This window comes from Penicillium griseofulvum, assembly GCF_001561935.1.
Source record: "Penicillium griseofulvum strain PG3 chromosome Unknown contig_10, whole genome shotgun sequence".
NCBI lineage: Eukaryota > Fungi > Ascomycota > Eurotiomycetes > Eurotiales > Aspergillaceae > Penicillium > Penicillium griseofulvum.
The window spans coordinates 239,543-258,330 of record NW_024467433.1 but is presented as its reverse complement, the minus strand read 5'-3'; the positions used below and the strand labels follow the sequence as shown (position 1 = coordinate 258,330).

The 18,788-nt window shown below is 36.4% G+C and overlaps 2 protein-coding genes across 2 annotated transcripts; both read right to left on the bottom strand.

Annotated features, from left to right (window-relative positions):
• Nucleotides 1-161: 161 nt before the first annotated feature.
• Nucleotides 162-3,367, bottom strand: PGRI_082850 (serine/threonine-protein kinase; the record flags this gene model as incomplete). Its single annotated transcript, XM_040795999.1, has 3 exons — nt 162-1,977; nt 2,030-2,430; nt 2,483-3,367. 3 exons carry the CDS (start codon nt 3,365-3,367, stop codon nt 162-164), a joined length of 3,102 nt encoding a protein of 1,033 aa, XP_040650537.1.
• A 1,173-nt stretch (nt 3,368-4,540) lies between these two features.
• Nucleotides 4,541-5,822, bottom strand: PGRI_082840 (threonine aldolase GLY1; the record flags this gene model as incomplete). Its single annotated transcript, XM_040795998.1, has 3 exons — nt 4,541-4,647; nt 4,709-5,662; nt 5,714-5,822. 3 exons carry the CDS (start codon nt 5,820-5,822, stop codon nt 4,541-4,543), a joined length of 1,170 nt encoding a protein of 389 aa, XP_040650536.1.
• Nucleotides 5,823-18,788: the final 12,966 nt, after the last annotated feature.

The window sequence follows — 18,788 nt, the reverse complement described above, 5'->3', positions numbered from 1 at the left end:
TCAATCTCAGTGGGAGATCGGATCCACATCTGTACACCTACCTACTCTACTGTTTGCGGACAAAGACCATTATGAAAACACACAAAGTAATAATATTAATTTCCATCGGACCACACAATTCCTATCTATGTTCAAAGCGGAAAGAGTAATAACGCCGAATCTCAATCTAATCCCGATTCCTTGATTTGACGCCGAATCGGCATTCGGTTCGTCGCCCCGCCCGCCTTGGCCATGAGGGCCTGTCGTACCATGAATCCGGCTTCGTGTCCCGGCCGAGGTTGTGCGCTCTCTCCATGAGTGAAGTCACATTGCAGCTTGAGGAACTTGGTTCGGTCTTTGTTTTGGTAGACTGTGATGATGTCGCCGGTGTAGAGCTTCCCAAATTGCAAAGCCTCGGGACCATCCTCGGTCATAGAGCCACGGCATAACAGTGTGTCGTTAACCCAAATACCAAGACGTGCCTTCGTGGAGAGAATAGCCATAACCCCTGGGATATCCAGCCAGCTTTCACCTGATGCAATTCTCGCCTCGATTCCTGGGGTCCAGAATGTGACCTCTAGGGCATAGGCGGGGATTCTTGTGTCCATGGGGTCGGCATGCTTGACGGTCGCAGACGGCCCACGACCCCATGAGGTGAGTCTGTCTTCAAGGTAGATTGTCAAGTCGAATATCGAACCAGGGAGGCTCTTCAGTTTTCCATATCTCTTTGGGGGCTTAGCGAACGTGGTACCAGAGAGCGTTGATGGAAGGGAGGGTGGATTCGGTCGGTGAACAATCGGTTCTGATGAGTCTGATTCCTCGGCACGGAACTGCTCCAAGATAGCTTGGCCTGTTTGTGCATCAAGGGTAGTAGCAAATTCGAGGTCATATTCCGATTTGGAGGGGCGAGAGGGGTCGTTGGGTGCGGTGTCGCGGCGACTATTGTGGGCGCTATTATCGCTAGATGCCTCGCTGGCTGTGTCGGGGATTGCAAGAGCAAGGTCAATCCGACGCGTGAATTTTGCTTTCGGGGTTGGCTCTTGGGGACTCGAGACAGCTTCCTTGGGACTTGAAGTCGGGGGAACAGAATCGACGTTAAGATTACTAGCTGGCAATCCGCTTTTGATGTGTCCATGAGTGGTCTCCCGCGAGGAGGATCTAGTAATCGGCCCACCCTTCAGTTGCGGAGTGGGGTTCAAGGAATTCATGTTGAGTTGACCGACGAGTTTCTCGGCGCCCATCAAACTAGGCGCGGTTCCACCGAATGGCACCGCCGGGAGGGAAATAATCGAGTCGTTGGGATCGTCGCTCATCATCGACTCACCGGAAGAGAGAAAGTCAACTTGAAAATTGTTAGCGTCGTAGGCATCCATATTGCCAAGTGCGTGAGAGCTCCGCAAAGCCGAGGGGCAAACTTCGCCAAACAAACGTTTGGCATGATTATCCACTACCGCTTGCCCATCTTGGAAACTCTCAATATTTGGAAGGCTAGGGTAGGGTACATGGGTGGGAATGTACTCGATACGGGGCCGTTTGGAGATTGCTTCACTGCTAGTACCATCTTCACCGTCGGCTTCGGGGACGTACCCCAGACCATCGGCGATAGACAATTGTGAAGCGTCTAGCTCGTCCTCAGGATCTTCGCCAATGACTGAAAGCCCGTCGTGGTGGTCAGAGAGCAAGTCATCATCATCCTCGTACTCATCCACATCAGGGACCTCGGCGATCCAAGGGTGCTGGAAACACTCCTTCTCTGTCGGACGAGAGAAAGGGTCCCGGTTGAGAAGCTGGGCGACAAAGTCGATCCCAGACTCAGAGACACCTGCGCGACGTAGTGCTTCGAAATCAGCGTCACTTGTCATGATGGTACGAAGCATCTGGACACCTCGATCTTCTGCACGTCCGGAATACGGTGGAACGCCGGACAAGATATGGAAAAGAACTGCGCCTAGCGACCACATGTCAACAGATTGGCTGTACGGGGATGTTTTGGGAGGTCTTTCAATATTAGCAGAGGTCTCTCGCGTGAAAAAGGAAACTAGCCACTTACGGGTCTCCAAGGCGACGCCTTTTTCGAACCTCCCCACGACGATATTGATCATAGTCCGGGTACACCTCAGGCGCACAGTACAGAAGTGTTCCGCAAAATGTCTTGAGAAAGGTTTCTTGCTCTACCACTTTGGATAATCCAAAGTCAGATAATTTTACCCTAAGCGGGTCGAGAGAGGCAATCAGGATGTTGTCCGGTTTGATATCTCGATGGGTTATGCGACGCTTATGCAAATAGTGAAGCGCTCGTAGTACTTGTCGGGCGATCGTTCTCACCATATCCTCGGCAATTCTCCCCTGGGTCTGCAGCAATGTCGATAGCTCGCCACATGGAACATACTCCATGATGATATAGATCCATCGATCATGCTCGTGGTGATCGATGTATTGAACAATATTCGGCTATAACTGGTTAGTTGTATCACGAACAAGGAAACTGCAAAATATTGCTTACATGTGTGAGATCTCTCATGATTTTCATCTCATTGTCAACCTTTTGATCAAGAATACCGTTTTTCATGAAGCGGCGCTTGTCGAGTTCCTTTGCGGCATAGATGGCGCCATGTTGCTTGGTTGCAATCTTGTACACAGTAGCGAAAGCACCCTTTCCAATCTGACCAGTTACATTGTACTCAGCACCACCGGTCCAATGCATGCCATAGGCGTTGGTGGATGACCACGCTAAAGCAGACGTACTGGGACCCTGTCGTTCTTTATGCGCCGGGGAATGTGCACGAACTCGCTCAAAATAGTGAAACAAGTTCTGGTGGTATTGGACGGCGAATCCTTCTCGTGACGGAATTCGAACAACGAAACGGATCTCGTCGGAGTTTTTGAATCCAGCGGAGACTTGAATAATAGATCCATTCGTAAGCATTCGAGAATTCTCCTCCTGAGATTTTCGTAGGCGGCAATTGTCCACGATGGTACCATTTGTTGACGTATCTTGGAGCATGAGAATGCCGTCCTCGGTTAAGTATATGCGAAAGTGGTTGTTCGACACTTGTTTAGCGCGATCATCAACACTGAGAAGGACGTCACAACGAGACCGATTGCGACCGAAGCAGAAGCCGAGTCCCAGATTGTGAACTTTAGACGAGAGTCTCAATGCCAAGTCTAATGCTGCTGTGTGAGAGGATTCACTCTCCAGTATGTCCCTTTGGAGGATATGCTGGGCACCTATCCCCCCAGTGGCAGCAACCGCATCATGAGCACTATGCGAATTCGGATGAAGGATACAAATGATGTCGGCCAGGTCTTGATCTTGGATGCCAGAGTTATGCATTCCCATTCGGCGAGGATCAGCGCATGGCTGGGTGGATTCCTGGGTGGCCTCCATTATGAGGATGAGTGAAAGTGCAAATGAGGGTGCTAGGAGAATGAATAAGAAATGAACTACAGGTACAGATCCGATAGGGCAGGGTATATGTGCTGCGAGGCCAGCAAAGGGAATGTGCATAAAAATGTCATTAATGTCGTAGACTTGAGATATAATATGTCAGTGAGGTTGCACCAAAAAGGGAAGGGCCAGGGAGGGTTTGTATAAGTACCTCGAGAGAAATAAGGCTTGGGCGCAAGGAACCACACACCCGGGCGAAACTGGGCAACCTTGACGATGATATGATTCAGGACCAATGAGTCATTCACCAGGGTGCATATGTCGCCTGGCAAGCGGATTGATCACAAGTGTTTTGCTGGGTGATCACAAGGAGTGAACAGGCAACGGGTGGGTGATGTGTAAATGTATGCCTTGTTGAGTGGGGTGTCCCTCTCCAGCTATCCTCAAAGCCAGTGTTGATCAACACAGATTATGAGGTTGCCCGTGGAATGGATGTCAGATTATCCAGCTCTGGTCCCAACGCCATAAGAATACAGAGCTTGATTGTTGGTTTCAAGATGTCAACCGGTGGAGGATACCGGACTTTGTCAAGATCTCGTGCGATGAGGAGCTACCCAATCGTGCTTCTAGATTCACAACGATCGAATTAAGCAAGGGAATGTGATTCAGCGATTTCGAAACGACCGGGAGGTATGTCTGTGAAATTGCATTCCAGCAAGTTAGCAAACGTCTTTCGGAAGCTTGAAGAGGCCTTTGTTTAGCCTGGACTCGAGATCTAGGCTGAACTTACACAGCTTGGAAAATGCCCTATCAACCTGTCCACGGCGGGTAAAACTGAGAGGGCGGACAGATAAAAATGGGGATGCCGGGACAGAGCAAAATGGGGCTCCTTTGAAGGTCGTCGTCCAAGGAACAAGACCAAGAAGCAGCCGCAACAATCGAGATTTGGTTCCTGAGGCAATAACGCGTTCCTGAGGCGCGGAGGCTCCTTACTCATCAGGCAGCAGGCGCGTTGATTGGCCACACGGGAAATAGCGGGAACCAACCGTGGAATTAGTGCCAAGTTCAATCTATGAGGAAAATACTCCACACACACACATTGTACATAAGACATAATGTATAGATCGTGAAGTCTTCATATCTATATTAAATTCGGTTATTATTTACTTAAATCTATTTAGTTCCATATGGCTTGCTAGTATCTTCACTTCGTTTGAAATCACCCTTCAGCGCAGTATCAAACACTTGTTCCAGCCGTGCAATCGCTTCGTCAGATACCTCTGTGACAGGTCAGAATTCGAGTCATGCATCAGACATGAGGCAGATTGAGGAAGCACTTACGGTAATGGACCACCACGCGGCCACCCATCAATTTTAACCCTTTTTGCTGTCCAATCTCTGCCAGGTCATTTGGCCCCACTCCGGACGCCTCGAGGTCCAACCAAACCATATTAGTATGCAGGGGGTACTGCAGCTTGCCACCACGGCTAGTCCACAGATTGGCTACATGCTTCGCCTTCTCATGCGTTGCTGCAAGCTTTCCAGTCTGGCCTTTAGGGTCCGTGCCGAAAGTTTCAGTGAGTGCAACGCGAGCGGCAGCAGCAATCACACCCGTCTGTCGCGCACCGCCACCAATAGATTTCCGGAACCAGCGCGCTTTATTGATAAACTCTTGGGAGCCGACAATAATACTTCCAATGGGTGCCCCAAGCCCCTTTGAAAAGCAAAGACTAACGCTATCAAAGAGGCTCGTATATTCGGGCAAGCTCCCAGCACCGGCCACAACGGCCTCCCACAACCGGGCACCATCTAGGTGAACTTTGATGTCATGAGCGTGAGCCCATTCCACAATCCGCTTCACCTCAGCGAGCGGCATAATCATTCCATCGAGGGTATTCTCCAAACTGATCAACTTGGTTGGGCAATAATGAATATTGTCACTAAGAACTGCATGCTTTTTGATATCTTCCAAAGTCAAATACACCCCATTTTGTGGGATAACAGGGCTGACAGTAGCACCAGTCCAGGCACTCACACCACCTGCCTCATAACAAATGATGTGAGATCTATGATCACACAACACTGAATGAGGTGGCTGCGCGAGATGCGAGCGAATGGCCACCTGATTTCCCATTGTACCGGAAAGGACCAACAAACTCGCTTCATGCTTGGCGATCTCGGCAACATAGCTCTGCAGGTCATTGGTCACCGGATCCTCATTGAAAACATCGTCCAGAAGAGTTGTTTGGCAAATCGCTTCGAGCATCGATGGCGTAGGCTTCGTCATTGTATCGCCTGAGTCAGATCAGCCTCAAATCCATCTTATCTTTCCCGATTGATTCATACTTCGGAGGTCGAACTCGGCAGCTCCAGCCCCATGCCAGGCGGTAGGCTTCTTGTTGTTGCCAATGGCTGCCGAGCCATGAGCCATGGCATCAGTTGAGAGTTGGGACATAGCAATGAGAGGGAAATTTTTCCGTCCTTGCAGTTGTGTAAATCGACACGCCGAGGAAGAGCGACGGAACAAACAGAAAGAGCGATTCATGAGTTTTGTGACCTTGAGCACAGATCCATTCAGGGAAATGGGGAAAGAGGGGAGATGACACGTGATTCGGAGACACTGCGATTGTTATCCCGAGGGGTTTGCAGGGTTTGCATCCCCTCGGCAGCCTCAGGCCTCACTCCGTGAGGAGTGCCTAAGGGTAGGCGAGCTAGTAAGTCTGGCCGTACATAGGAATACGGGGTTTCTATTAGTTAAGAAGCGAGGGACTGTATAGGATTATACAATCTATCTATATATAACTATAGCGTAGCTAATACTATCTAATAGAAACTATACAATCCTTTCAGAATCTTATCTAGTAGTATATTATATTAATAGCCTCGCTTTCTATAGCGAGCTAGCGAGCTTACTTACTAGTAGGAACCTAACCCCGCTATAGGCTCTACTAGATCTAAGAGATACTTTAGAAGTACCTCTAGGAAGCTAGGTAGGCCTTGACAAGTCACGCGGTACCAACCAATTTTGGTAACGTTGCTCGGTATCGCGGGGTACCGCGTGACTTTATAGGTTTTGGTACCGTTACTCGGTCTCGGTACCGTATAGTGCTGCGGTACTAACGGTAGTCTCTATATAGTACCGTTCCTATATAATTTGCTAAGATACTACCTATTTAGGTTATATAAAATGCTATATAAGTCGATAAAATACTATTCTTTATAAGTGTATAAGCTATATCTAGATTCTAGACCTAAGTCTTTTATCTTTATAATCAGGATTTAGTAACTATTTACTAATATAAATATTTAAAACTACCTATTTTTACTTTAAAAAAGTACCTAAAGGTATAATTATTAATATATATTATTATTACTTTCTTTTCTATATCTATATTATTCTTTATATTTAGTATTTAGGTATATAGATCATTCTTTAGACTAAGTTAAGTAATAATAATATATTAATATATATATCTAGAACGTTTCTAGGGTTTTATCCTTCTACTATATTTTATACTATATTAAGCTTCTATACTTTAGACTATATACTATATCTTAATTTATACTTATAATATAAAGTTATTAAATATTACTAGGTAAGTATAATTTCTAACTATAGTTAAAGACTAGGATAAATATAATTTCTAACTACGGTTAGAAATTAAGTCTTTAACTAAAGTTAAAATATAGAATTATTTAATAATAACTTAGCTAAAACCTTCTACCTCTAGACTAAGGGACTAGTATAGACCTTAAAAATCCCTATTCCTATAGTATTAAAGAAGGTACTACGTTACTCCTATATTACTTCTATAGTACTCCTACGGTATGTTACGGAACTACCCGTCACTAATCGATGGTACCCCACCGGGTGCACAGATGGGCCACTGAGAGCCAACCAATCTATCTGTCAGCAGATCACGTGCAGTATCTAATACTCTGGTATCCCTAGGTATTCAGGAAAGAGAAAACCTATTCACACTTAGTAAGCAAAAGCATGATTAAGCCTGATCAGACTCCCTACTAGGAGGTTTCCGGTATATATATACTTTAGGATATCGGATATCACCTACACTAGGAATCGCTGCACACAGAACTAGGGATACGTGACTGTGACTCCCGCGTCGACTTAGAGAAGTATATGTAGGAGTATATAGCGACTCTAGTAGTGACTCTAGGGAGTCACGCTAGGAGTAGGAATCGAAAGATATATAAGGACACTTATTTATATACTTAGTTCAGTTCTTTGTCTTTAATTATATATTATTACTTATATTTACCTTTTAGACTACTATAACTCTTTACTTGATTATAACTTAATAATACTTACGAGTAGACTAATACCCTAGTATAGATCTACTTAGCGCTTTTACTAGTATCGTTCCTCGATCTCTTAATAGGACTTAGGCTATAGTAAGGCCTTATAGGTAATAGCTTAGTTATAATAGATTGTTAATGTTAGATATATAAAGAGTATTAAAGTAAGTATACCTAGAACCTATCTAACCTAACTGTGACTAGTTAGTAGTGTATAATATATTAAAGACTGTTTTAAATTAAGTTTCGAGTTATAACTACTAATATATCTTAACTTAGAAAGAAAGTCCTAACTAAGCTAGTTTAGGACGATAACCCCGATTCTAACGCTAAGAGAGATAATAGGATTAAGATACTAAAGGAGTAGGTAAAGACTTTATTAAATAAACTTTAAGAGTAAGAAAAGTATAATACCTAGGTTAAGGACTATTTAGTATAAATATATACCTAAGTCACTGCTTTAGTACTAGTTAGTACTATCTAAAGGCTAGCGTTACCTAAGGCTAAGTATTTTAAAGGAAACTAAACTAAGCTTCGAGGATTCCTTACTTAGATAGATATATACTTTAACGTAAATAAAGCTAAGTTTCTATCTGAAGCTAATAGGGTGATTTTTATATTAACTTACCTATATAGATAAGTATAGAACTAGCTTAAACTATATATTTAAGATTATTATAAGAAAGTATTAGGAGATTAGTTTATAACTACTATAGATATCTTTAGTAACTATAATAAGTTCTACTAATATCTTAAGCAAACCTTTAGAGATATTAATGTAACCTAAATAGCTAAATATAAGCTATAGAAAATCAAATAATAAACTAGTATATTAGTCTATACCTCCGAATTCTAGTAAATTATATCCTATTTAGATCTACCTAACTAAGTATATATTCTATACTTCGAGGTAGGACTTAAACTAGATATTAAGAATAAATTAGTATAAATTAATAGGCTTAAAACCTTAGACTAACTTATTATAATTATAGTTAAGATTAACAATTATATTAACAAGTAATGATACGAACGCTAAGAGATAGACTAATAGAAAAAGGGTAAGAGTTATAGATTTAGCTATTTTAGTAATAGGCGCTGTGATAGAGTGCTCTAAGACCTTAATCTATATAGCTTAAAGCTAATAGAATTAAATGCTACTTAAGATAAGTAAAATAAGCGTTAATAGAAGAATCTCTATTTTATATATAGGAAACTAGGATACTATATAAGAGAATATAAGCAGAAGAAACTATATAAGAAACGGTAATATATATAGGTAATATATAAAAAACTGTATATAATCTAAGAAACTAAATAGGACTATCTAAAAATAGAATCTTTAGAAGATCTCTTAGTAAGATAGAGTAACCTAAGCCTAGAAGAGATATTAGTAGGTAACCTATATATTAAAGGGTTAGCTAATAAGTTATATATTAATTACCTAGAAATTAACTAGGATACTATAGAAAGCTAGGGATAGACCTAGTATATCCCTTAGGAGCTAGACTACTCCTTAAAATAGTCTAGTAACTCCTAGGAATAAGAAGTAGGTCTCCTAAGAACGCTAGTTACGACCTTTAGAACTACTAATAGTCTAGGAATAATAAATATATTCCTAGGAAGTGACTAAATAATCCTAGAAATACTACTAGATAGTCTTAAGAACTATCGAAATAATAAAGAGGCTGATAATAAGCCTATAGGATATCTTAAAGGAAAGATATAGCCTAGTAGACTAGACTAGTACTTTATTAATATAATTAAGGAAGGTGACGACCTAGTAGGATACCCTTATAAAGATTCTACTTATATATATAAAAGATATATATAATACCTAAGATATAGTAGAATAGCTAGCGTTATATACTACGATAAGATATATACTACTTATAGGACTAGTAAGTTAGATCTTAGTATCAAACCTTAGCTACTAAAGTAGATAAAGAAGCTATAATAGAACTAAGAGTACTAAGGGGTATAGTATAATAGCTAATAGATATATAACTACTAGGGCTGTCTAATAGTATAGCTAGTAGTAACTTTATTAAGAATATATATTAAACTATATATAATCCTACTAATAAGAAAGGCTTAGACTCTTATTAACTTAGGAGTAATAAATAATTTTATAAACCCTAGGTTCTAAGAAACCTAATAAGTCCTTACTAAACTATTATTATATATTATCCCTATTATAAGACTTAATAGAGAAGTCCTCTTTAGTAGAGTAAGCGAGGAAACTATTATACTACTAATATCTGTTTATAGATATTTAGAACTGATTAAGTTTAATATTCTAGAAATAGGAGACTATAATATTATTTTAGGAGTTCTATGGCTTAGAAAGTATAACCTAAGTATTAATTAGTAGTTAGGATAGATTACCTTCGATAGGTATAAATATATAGAATAGTATAATAACTATAAAACGTATTAGAAGAAGTCTGGCTAATAGGGTAAGAATAGATAGTCCTAGAAGAAGAGGACTAGGGTATTAGTTATAGGCGTCGCCTTAGATACTATAGAATAGTTACCTAGTATATCTAACTAAGAACTAGTAGAATACGTGATTATTAAAAATAAAAAGCTATATATAACTAGTGACGAACCTTAGATTCTAAATAAATACTAGGAGTTTATAGATATTTTTATAGTACCTACTAACAAAGTGTTACCTAAATATAGGCCTTTCGACTATAAAATTAATATAATAGAGGGTATTAAACTTACTTTTAAACTTATCTATTAGTTATTATAGAAAGAATCCTAAATACTTAAGGAATATATTAATAAGAACCTATAGAAAGGTTATATCCAAGCCTCGAAGTTATTAGTTAGATACCTAATTATCTTTATACTAAAGAAAGATAGGAGCCTTTAACTTTATATAGACTATTAATATCTAAATTCGATTACTATTAAAGACTAATACCTATTATCTTTAATCTATAAGATATAAGACTAGATTAGAGGAGTAAAGTACTTCTTAAAATACGATATTACTAATATATATTACTATATTAGAATTAAGCTAGGCTATAAATAGAAAACGGTATTTAGAACTAAGTTTAGATACTATAAATATAAGGTTATACCCTTTAGCCTTACTAATGTATTAGCTATATTCTAACGCTTTATTTTTAAAGCGTTAGAGGAATATCTTAATATCTTTATTATTATATATCTAGACGATATCTTAGTATTCTTAGTAACCCTCGAAGATTATATTAAATATAATAAGCTAGTACTATAGAAGTTAAAAGAAGTAAAGGTTACTCTTAAACTTAAGAAATACGAATTCTATATCTAAGAAACGTTATTCTTAGGATATTATATTAGCCTAAACGGACTTAAGATAGAGGAAGATAAGGTTAAGAGTATTATAGAATAGCTAATACCTAAGACTGTTAAGGAAGTATAGTAATTTCTTAGTCTTACTAACTACTATTAAAAAATTATCGATAGATACGCTTGAGTAGCGTTAAGACTCTATTAATTTACTAAGAAAGACTAGAAATTTAAGTAGAATAAAGTAGTAGAAGAGTTATTCTAATAACTTAAATAACTCTTTAGCTAAAGGATAATTGTAGCTACGTTTAGCTACGATAAACTAATTATTATAGAAATAGATATATTAGACTATACCCTAGGAGCTAGACTAATATAGCTAGGACTAGATAGGAAATATTAACTAGTTATATTCTAATTAAGAAAGATAATAGCTGCGGAACTTAACTATAATATATATAATAAGGAACTACTAGCTATAGTATTAGTATTCTAAGTCTAGAGAGTATATCTAGAAGGAGCGAAATATATAGTAATAGTTAAATCTAATTATAAGAACCTTACCTTTTTTACTACTATAAAGGTTCTTATATAATAACAAGCGCGATAGGTAGAAACCCTTGTATAATATGATTTTAGAATCGAATATTATAAAGGAATAGAAAATAGCTAAGTAGATATATTAAGTTAATAACTAGACTATAAGTTAGGTACTAAAATAGTAGAACTTACTATACTAAGATAAAACTTAGATAGTACTATCTTATATAATAAATAGTTACTAGCTATAATAGTAGAGGTTAAAGATAGTGACCTACTATAATAAATTAGGAAAGAACTAGAAATAGATATAATTAATTAACTCTTTAGAGAAAATAATAAACTTATTAAAGATAAAAGTAGTCTATTCTACCTATATAGATTAATCTATATCCTAGTTAAACTTTAGGAAGAAGTGATTAAGAAATATTATAACAACCTTACTTATAGATATATAGGAATAGAAAAGATAGTAGAATATATTTCGCGAAATTATTATTTTCTAAATATAAACCATAAGGTTAGATTCTATATCTAAGGCTATAATATATACTAAAGGAATAAGCTTATATAATATATACCCTATAGAGAATTATAGCTATCTAAGATACTAACTAACCTATAGGAATAGATTACTATAGACTTTATTATAAAGCTACTAGTCTTAGAAAGATATAATATAATTATAGTTATAGTTAATAGGCTTACTAAATACGCCTATATAATTCTAACTATAGAAACTATTAATATAAATTAAATAGCGAATATAGTCCTATAATATATAGTTATAAACTATAGACTACTAGCTAAAATTATATTAAATAGAGATAAATTATTTATATTAAATATATAGTAATCTTTTATAGATTAGATAGGTATTAAGCTTAGACTCTCTATAGTATACTATTTGTAAACTAATAGTTAAACTAAAAGAGTAAACTAAACCCTAAAGTAGTACTTATAATACTACGTAAACTACTAATAAGATAACTAGGTAGGACTACTACTAATAGTATAACTAGTATATAATAATACTATTTACTCTATAACCTAAGAATCACTATTCTTTACTAATTATAGGTATAACCCTATGGTTTATAGATAACTAATTGGTAAGGTAGCTATAGTAGAATTAATAAGACTAAAGGCTAATAGGCTAAAACAGTTATACCTATAACTATCTAGAGATATTAACTTCGTTAATCTATAGATAAAGAAGTATTATAACTAAAAATACGAAAAGGGATCTAACCTAAAGGGGGGAGAAAAGGTTTATCTTTTATACTATAATATTAAAACTAAGTAACTTAGTAATAAATTAGACTACCTATAGTTAGGACTATTTAAAATTAAAGAAAAACTAGGATTAGTTAACTATCGCTTAAAGCTACTAAAAAGTATATAAAAACTCTATCTAGTATTTTATATCTTGTTACTTAAACCTATACTAAATAACACTAAACTCGTAATAAATATAGAATTAGAGAAAGAAACCGAAAACAAATATAAGGTTAAAGAAATCCTAGAAATAAAGTAAATAAGTAGAAAGCCTTACTACTTAGTAAGATAGAAGGGGTATAATACCTTTAAAAATACTTAGGAACCTATCGAGAACTTAAAGGGCTACCCCTAGTTAATTTAATAGTTCTATTAGAAGAATCGCTAACTAAGAAAGATAGGTCTATCCCCTCTAAGATAGAAAGGGATAAGGGACCGAATATCTAGGTTAAAGTAGGATCCTCTAACGTAGTAGTAAGGGCTTAAGTATTATACTTATTAATAAGGCGATCTAGCTTAGTAAGATCCTTAGTAGATAGAGGATCCTTAGTATCTAACTACTCTATTAATATAGAATTGTAATCTAATATCTAATTATTTTAGGAACGTAAGAATTAGCGCTATTTATATAAATATATTATTTTTATTATTATATCTATTTACTATTTTTTAGCCTAGGTAAGCTCTTTATTAATTTTCTACTACTTACGTAATACCTTTTGCTACTTAGTTTCGCTATAGAACCTTTTTATATATTTCTAACCTTAATAAGTATATTCGGTATAGTTATAGTACTTAGGATCCGCTATATAAGAGATACTATAAGAAAAGTAATATTTATAGGGGTGTTTAGTAACTGAATTATTTATTAGAATTAATCGATATTAAGTAAGTCTATTTTATTTATAAGTCACGTTATTAACTAGTATAGTATAAAAGGTATATAACCAGAGAATAAGAAAAAAGGGAAAAAGAAAAATAACTAATATTACTTACCTAAGGGGTAGTTAATAGCTTTAAAGGGCTTCGAGGACGAAACCCTAAGGGAAGGGGAGATAATATTATAGAACTACCTATTACTAATCGATAGTACCCTATTAAGTATATAGATAGGCTACCGAGAGCTAACTAATCTATCTATTAGTAGATTACGTATAGTAGCTAATACTCTAGTATCCCTAGGTATTTAGAAAAGAGAAAACCTATTTATATTTAGTAAGTAAAAGTATAATTAAACCTAATTAGACTCCCTACTAGGAGGTTTCTAATACGTATATACTTTAAGATATTAGATATTACCTACACTAGGAATCGCTATATATAGAACTAGGGACACGTAACTATGACTCCCGCGTCGACTTAGAGAAGTATATATAGGAGTATATAGCGACTCTAGCGGTGACTCTAGGGAGTTATACTAGGAGTAGGAATCGAAAGATATATAAGGATACTCATTTATATACTTAGTTCAGTTCTTCGTCTTTAATTATATATTATTACTTATATTTACCTTTTAGACTACTGTAACTCTTTACTTAATTATAACTTAACAACACTTATAAGTAGACTAATACCCTAGTATAGATCTACTCGGCGCTCTTACTAGTATCGTTCCTCGATCTCTCAATAGGACTTAGGCTATAGTAAGGCCTTATAGGTAATAGCTCAGTTGCGACAGATCGTTGACGTTAGATACACGAGGAGTATTAAGGCAAGTATACCCAGAACCCATCTAACCTAACTATGACCAGTTAGCAGTGCGTAACACAGTACTCTAGTAAGGTATATATAAGAATATAAAGGAACTACTTAATTAAGATATATTAATACTATATAGCTTAAGATCTATTATATTCCCCTTTATAAAGATAGATTTAATTATTACTAAATTCCTTTTAGGCTACTCCTCTTATTTTTATAGACTAGAGCTACTTAATTATATAAGTATATTTCTTTTATTACTCCTTTTATTCTCTAAGCTACCTATATACCTTTATTTCTATTACTTTAAGATATTAGATTTTCGGCTATTCTTTAAAGCTAGTCCCTTATCTTAGGTATTATTATCTTAAATTAAGTTTCCTTATTATTTAACTAATCTTAATCTTTTTTCCCTAAACCCCCTTATATTAGATTAATTAATTAGCTAATAAATACTAAATATTATTAACTACCCTATACTTAGCCTTTTAGAGTACAATTCTCTAATAACTATTACTCCTCTAATAACCCTCGAATGAATTAGTAGTAGTTATAATAAAGAATAGGTTCGGTATATAAAAATAAATAAGATATAATTTATTAAATAGTAGCGATATACCTTTAAAGCCTAACTAGAGCCTCTATACTATTATATAAATTTTAAGGCTAAATATAAATTATAATTATAGGAGTACTTTAATTAAGTTATATACTACTAAAGTAGCTACCTAATAATAATATATTATAGGTATAGAAAGACTATACCTTACTTATTAGTAATAAGAATATTAAGTTTGCTAAAGAAGTACTAAGAGAGTAAGTCCTATATTAAAGTAGGGACTAATATATTACTTTAATAAACCCTATATTAATCTCTATAATTTATAGTAAAGTATTTATTCCTAAATCTAATAATTACTATTCTAACTTCTTAATTTAATTACCTAACTCCCTAGAAAATAGCCTTTAATACTAGTAACTAAGAGTAGATAAAGGTAAGGCTTTATAGTAAACTAGAAGTATATTAAGCTTACTTATATAGACCTAACTAAAATTAATAGTTTAAGAGAAGATTAGCTAGCGAGAAGAGCTAATAGCTTATCTTAACCTTTATATATATATAATAAAACCTAAAACTATAGTATATACTAATTACTTTAGGAACTGATATTAATAATCTATACTAATTCTAGAGATAATATAAGACCTAGTTCCTAACTCTTATAGTACTAGTTAGAGATATCTTCTCTATTCCTACTATAGGTATAGGGGTTAAGCGCTTATTTAGCTTAATTTAGGATATCTACTATTATAGATATAGGTCTCTAAATATAACGACTATTTAAGACTTAATAATACTTCGCTATATAATATAGTTTAATATTAACTATACTTAAGGCTAGCTATCTATAAAAAGTTAAGACCTAGGTAAGAGGATAGAGGCTAACGAAGAGATAGAGGCCTAACTATCTAATTATAATATAGTCGCTATTAGCGATAATAAAGAGGTAGAGTCTAAAGCCGATAATATAGATAAGTAAGTTTATAATACTTTACCTAGTATTTAGGATTAAAACCTATTTATAGATTAGGAGGTAGACTTAATTAAGCTTCTATCTTACTAGTATCTAGTAGTTAGAATTATTTAAAGCGATAGCTAGCGTCTATATAGGGAACGGAAGTATCGGAGAGATAACGATAAATATATATATACTAAGAGGAGTAAATAAAGAGTAAATAATTAAACAGATCTAATATTAAGTTATGACCCTTTCTAGATTTTTAGAAAAACTGTAAACAAAATACCCTAAAATTACTAGCTTTTCTACATAACTTATATATATCACAAGACTAGCTATATTTGCATAGTTTACAGTACTACAGCACTCCCGCCGTAGTACCGCAGTACCGAACCAAGGGCCTAGTGCTGCGGGACTTGTCAAGGCCTATAGTAGCGATTAGCTACTTACTATAGTTTATTAGGTTCTATTAAGTCCTAACTATTCTAATTAGTTAAGCTAGATTTGGTTTAGTTTAGGTTAAGTCTTAGCTTATATAATACTAAGGAACGGGAAGTAGGGTAAAGTAGGGCCGGGACTAATTATAAAGATAGTCTATATAACCTTACTACTTATAGAGTTAAGAGTAGTATTTAGTATTATAATACTAGCTAGTTCTTTTTAAAGAGAAGAGTGTATTCTAACGAAAATACTAAGTATAGAGAAGAAAAGGAAAGAAAGAAGAAAGAATTAAGTCTCTAAAGCCTTTTGTAGGGCTTTAGTAAATAATAATAATAAATCATACAAACTTCCCCTTCTTTCTATCCTAATCCGGAACCCTAACCGAAGTCGGGATTTAATAGTAGAATCCTTCTAACCGCGGTCAAAGATTCTTTTATAATCAATTTCTGACTAGGGTCAGAAATTCCTACTAGGTAGAAGCTAGTAGTGCTTATTACAAAGCGTCTCAGATCGTGATAGTAACCATATTATGCGGCTTTCTCGGTCTTTATTATATAGGTGGGATCAGGTGGCACTGGCCTGTTATGTCTATGCTTTCAAACAAAGTAGGGTATATAACTAGTTACGTCATTGTATTAGAAGCAGACAGAATAGGGAACAGTATAATTATCTTAAGTATATCGATTTCCTTATATATAGATTAATTGTCGGATCATATCTATCGTGGGAAAGATTATGGTTTCAGCGCATACCTGGATATTCTCACGAATAGATTGATCGTTAGATTACGTCTATCGTAGGAAAGACTACGGTTTTAGTGTCCCTAGATATTCCCACGAATAGATTGATCGTTAGATTACGTCTATCGTAGGAAAGACCACAATTTTAATACACCTAGATATTCCCACGAATAGATTGATTGTTAGATTACGTCTATCGTAGGAAAGACCACGGTTTTAGTGCACCTAGATATTCCTACGAATAAATCGATCGTTGGATTACATCTATCGTAGGAAAGACCACGGCTTTTGAACATTGATATCTGCGCCCTTTGAGAGAAGGGGTGTAAGTTTATCGGAGGGAATTGTGGTCTGTTGTGGGATGCGAAGCATTAGACGGGCCATACTTAAAGAGAAGATTAGGTAAGGCTATCTACTTAAGTAAAGGATAATAAACACAGTTCCTTGTTTACTATACAGAACTTGAACAGAAGACTTACGCCTTTGCGCATTACCTCTATAGCTGTTAACAATTTTCTTAAACAAGGCTGGCTCACCCTAGCTTCCCTACGGTAGTTCGCTTCCGGGAGAAAATCGACACTGGCATCCAGGTCAAGAAGCGATGAAGGTGCTCGAAACATATAGCCTCTGATCCATTATTAGTTACCCCCCACATTTGCTTTCAAACAGTACTTACAGGATCGAAGGTATGACGAAGATCTGCTACATAAGATGCATCTCCGCAGGCATACAGAAGAGGTTCATCGCCTCAGCGCTGAATGGAATTACTACGCCAAAGAAGGTACGGGATCGGACATTGATACTGATTAATTGGGAAGCTTGCATCTAAAGGAGCACGACACTAAAACTTGTGTCGCGCTCATTGCCCCAAACAGCTCCAGTTTGTCCCTACTATCCCCCTCCTGGGGGATCGTAGACAATCTACAGGCTCTGCTCCTAAGCCTTCTATGCAATTGTGATGGCCTGAAAGTTTTAGATCTCGGGAAGTACCACGTTTCCCTGTTGGTCCTAGACTAATTAAAATTAATAAATTCTCCATTATTACGATAAAAGGCCGGCGCGAGGGCCCGTGCTGGTTATGGAACATTCGTGCTTTCAATACAATGATCGAATTAAGCAAATATACTCAGATACATAAGATGATGGGTCTACTGCCGGTTCAAGCGTAAGTGGAGTAGTGGGTATGAATTTGCGACTAATATCTGTTGTGATATGAGGCTTGCGCAAGTCAGGAACAAAGCCGCAACATCGGAGATAATCCCGGGCTTCCTATACGAAGAATCAAGTCGATTTGCAATCAACTTGATCGTCTCGTATTTATAGCCTCGTGTATCTCCTCAAGGATAAACAAATTGATTAATTCCTCTGAACTACAACGATATCTGTAAAGCCATGTAGAGTTACTTTCAGGCTAATATTTGATTTGTCGATGCGCCACTTTTGACTTCTTGATTGCCACATCTGGTTCAATGAAATGTACGTAGTTGTAAAACATGGGAAATTAGATAGCTTGGTTTTCATTGCATAGTAGAGGCAACCAGGCGGTGTGTGGGTCTTCAGCTAGCCACACCGGAGAGGCTGGCGATCTTTGCGCCA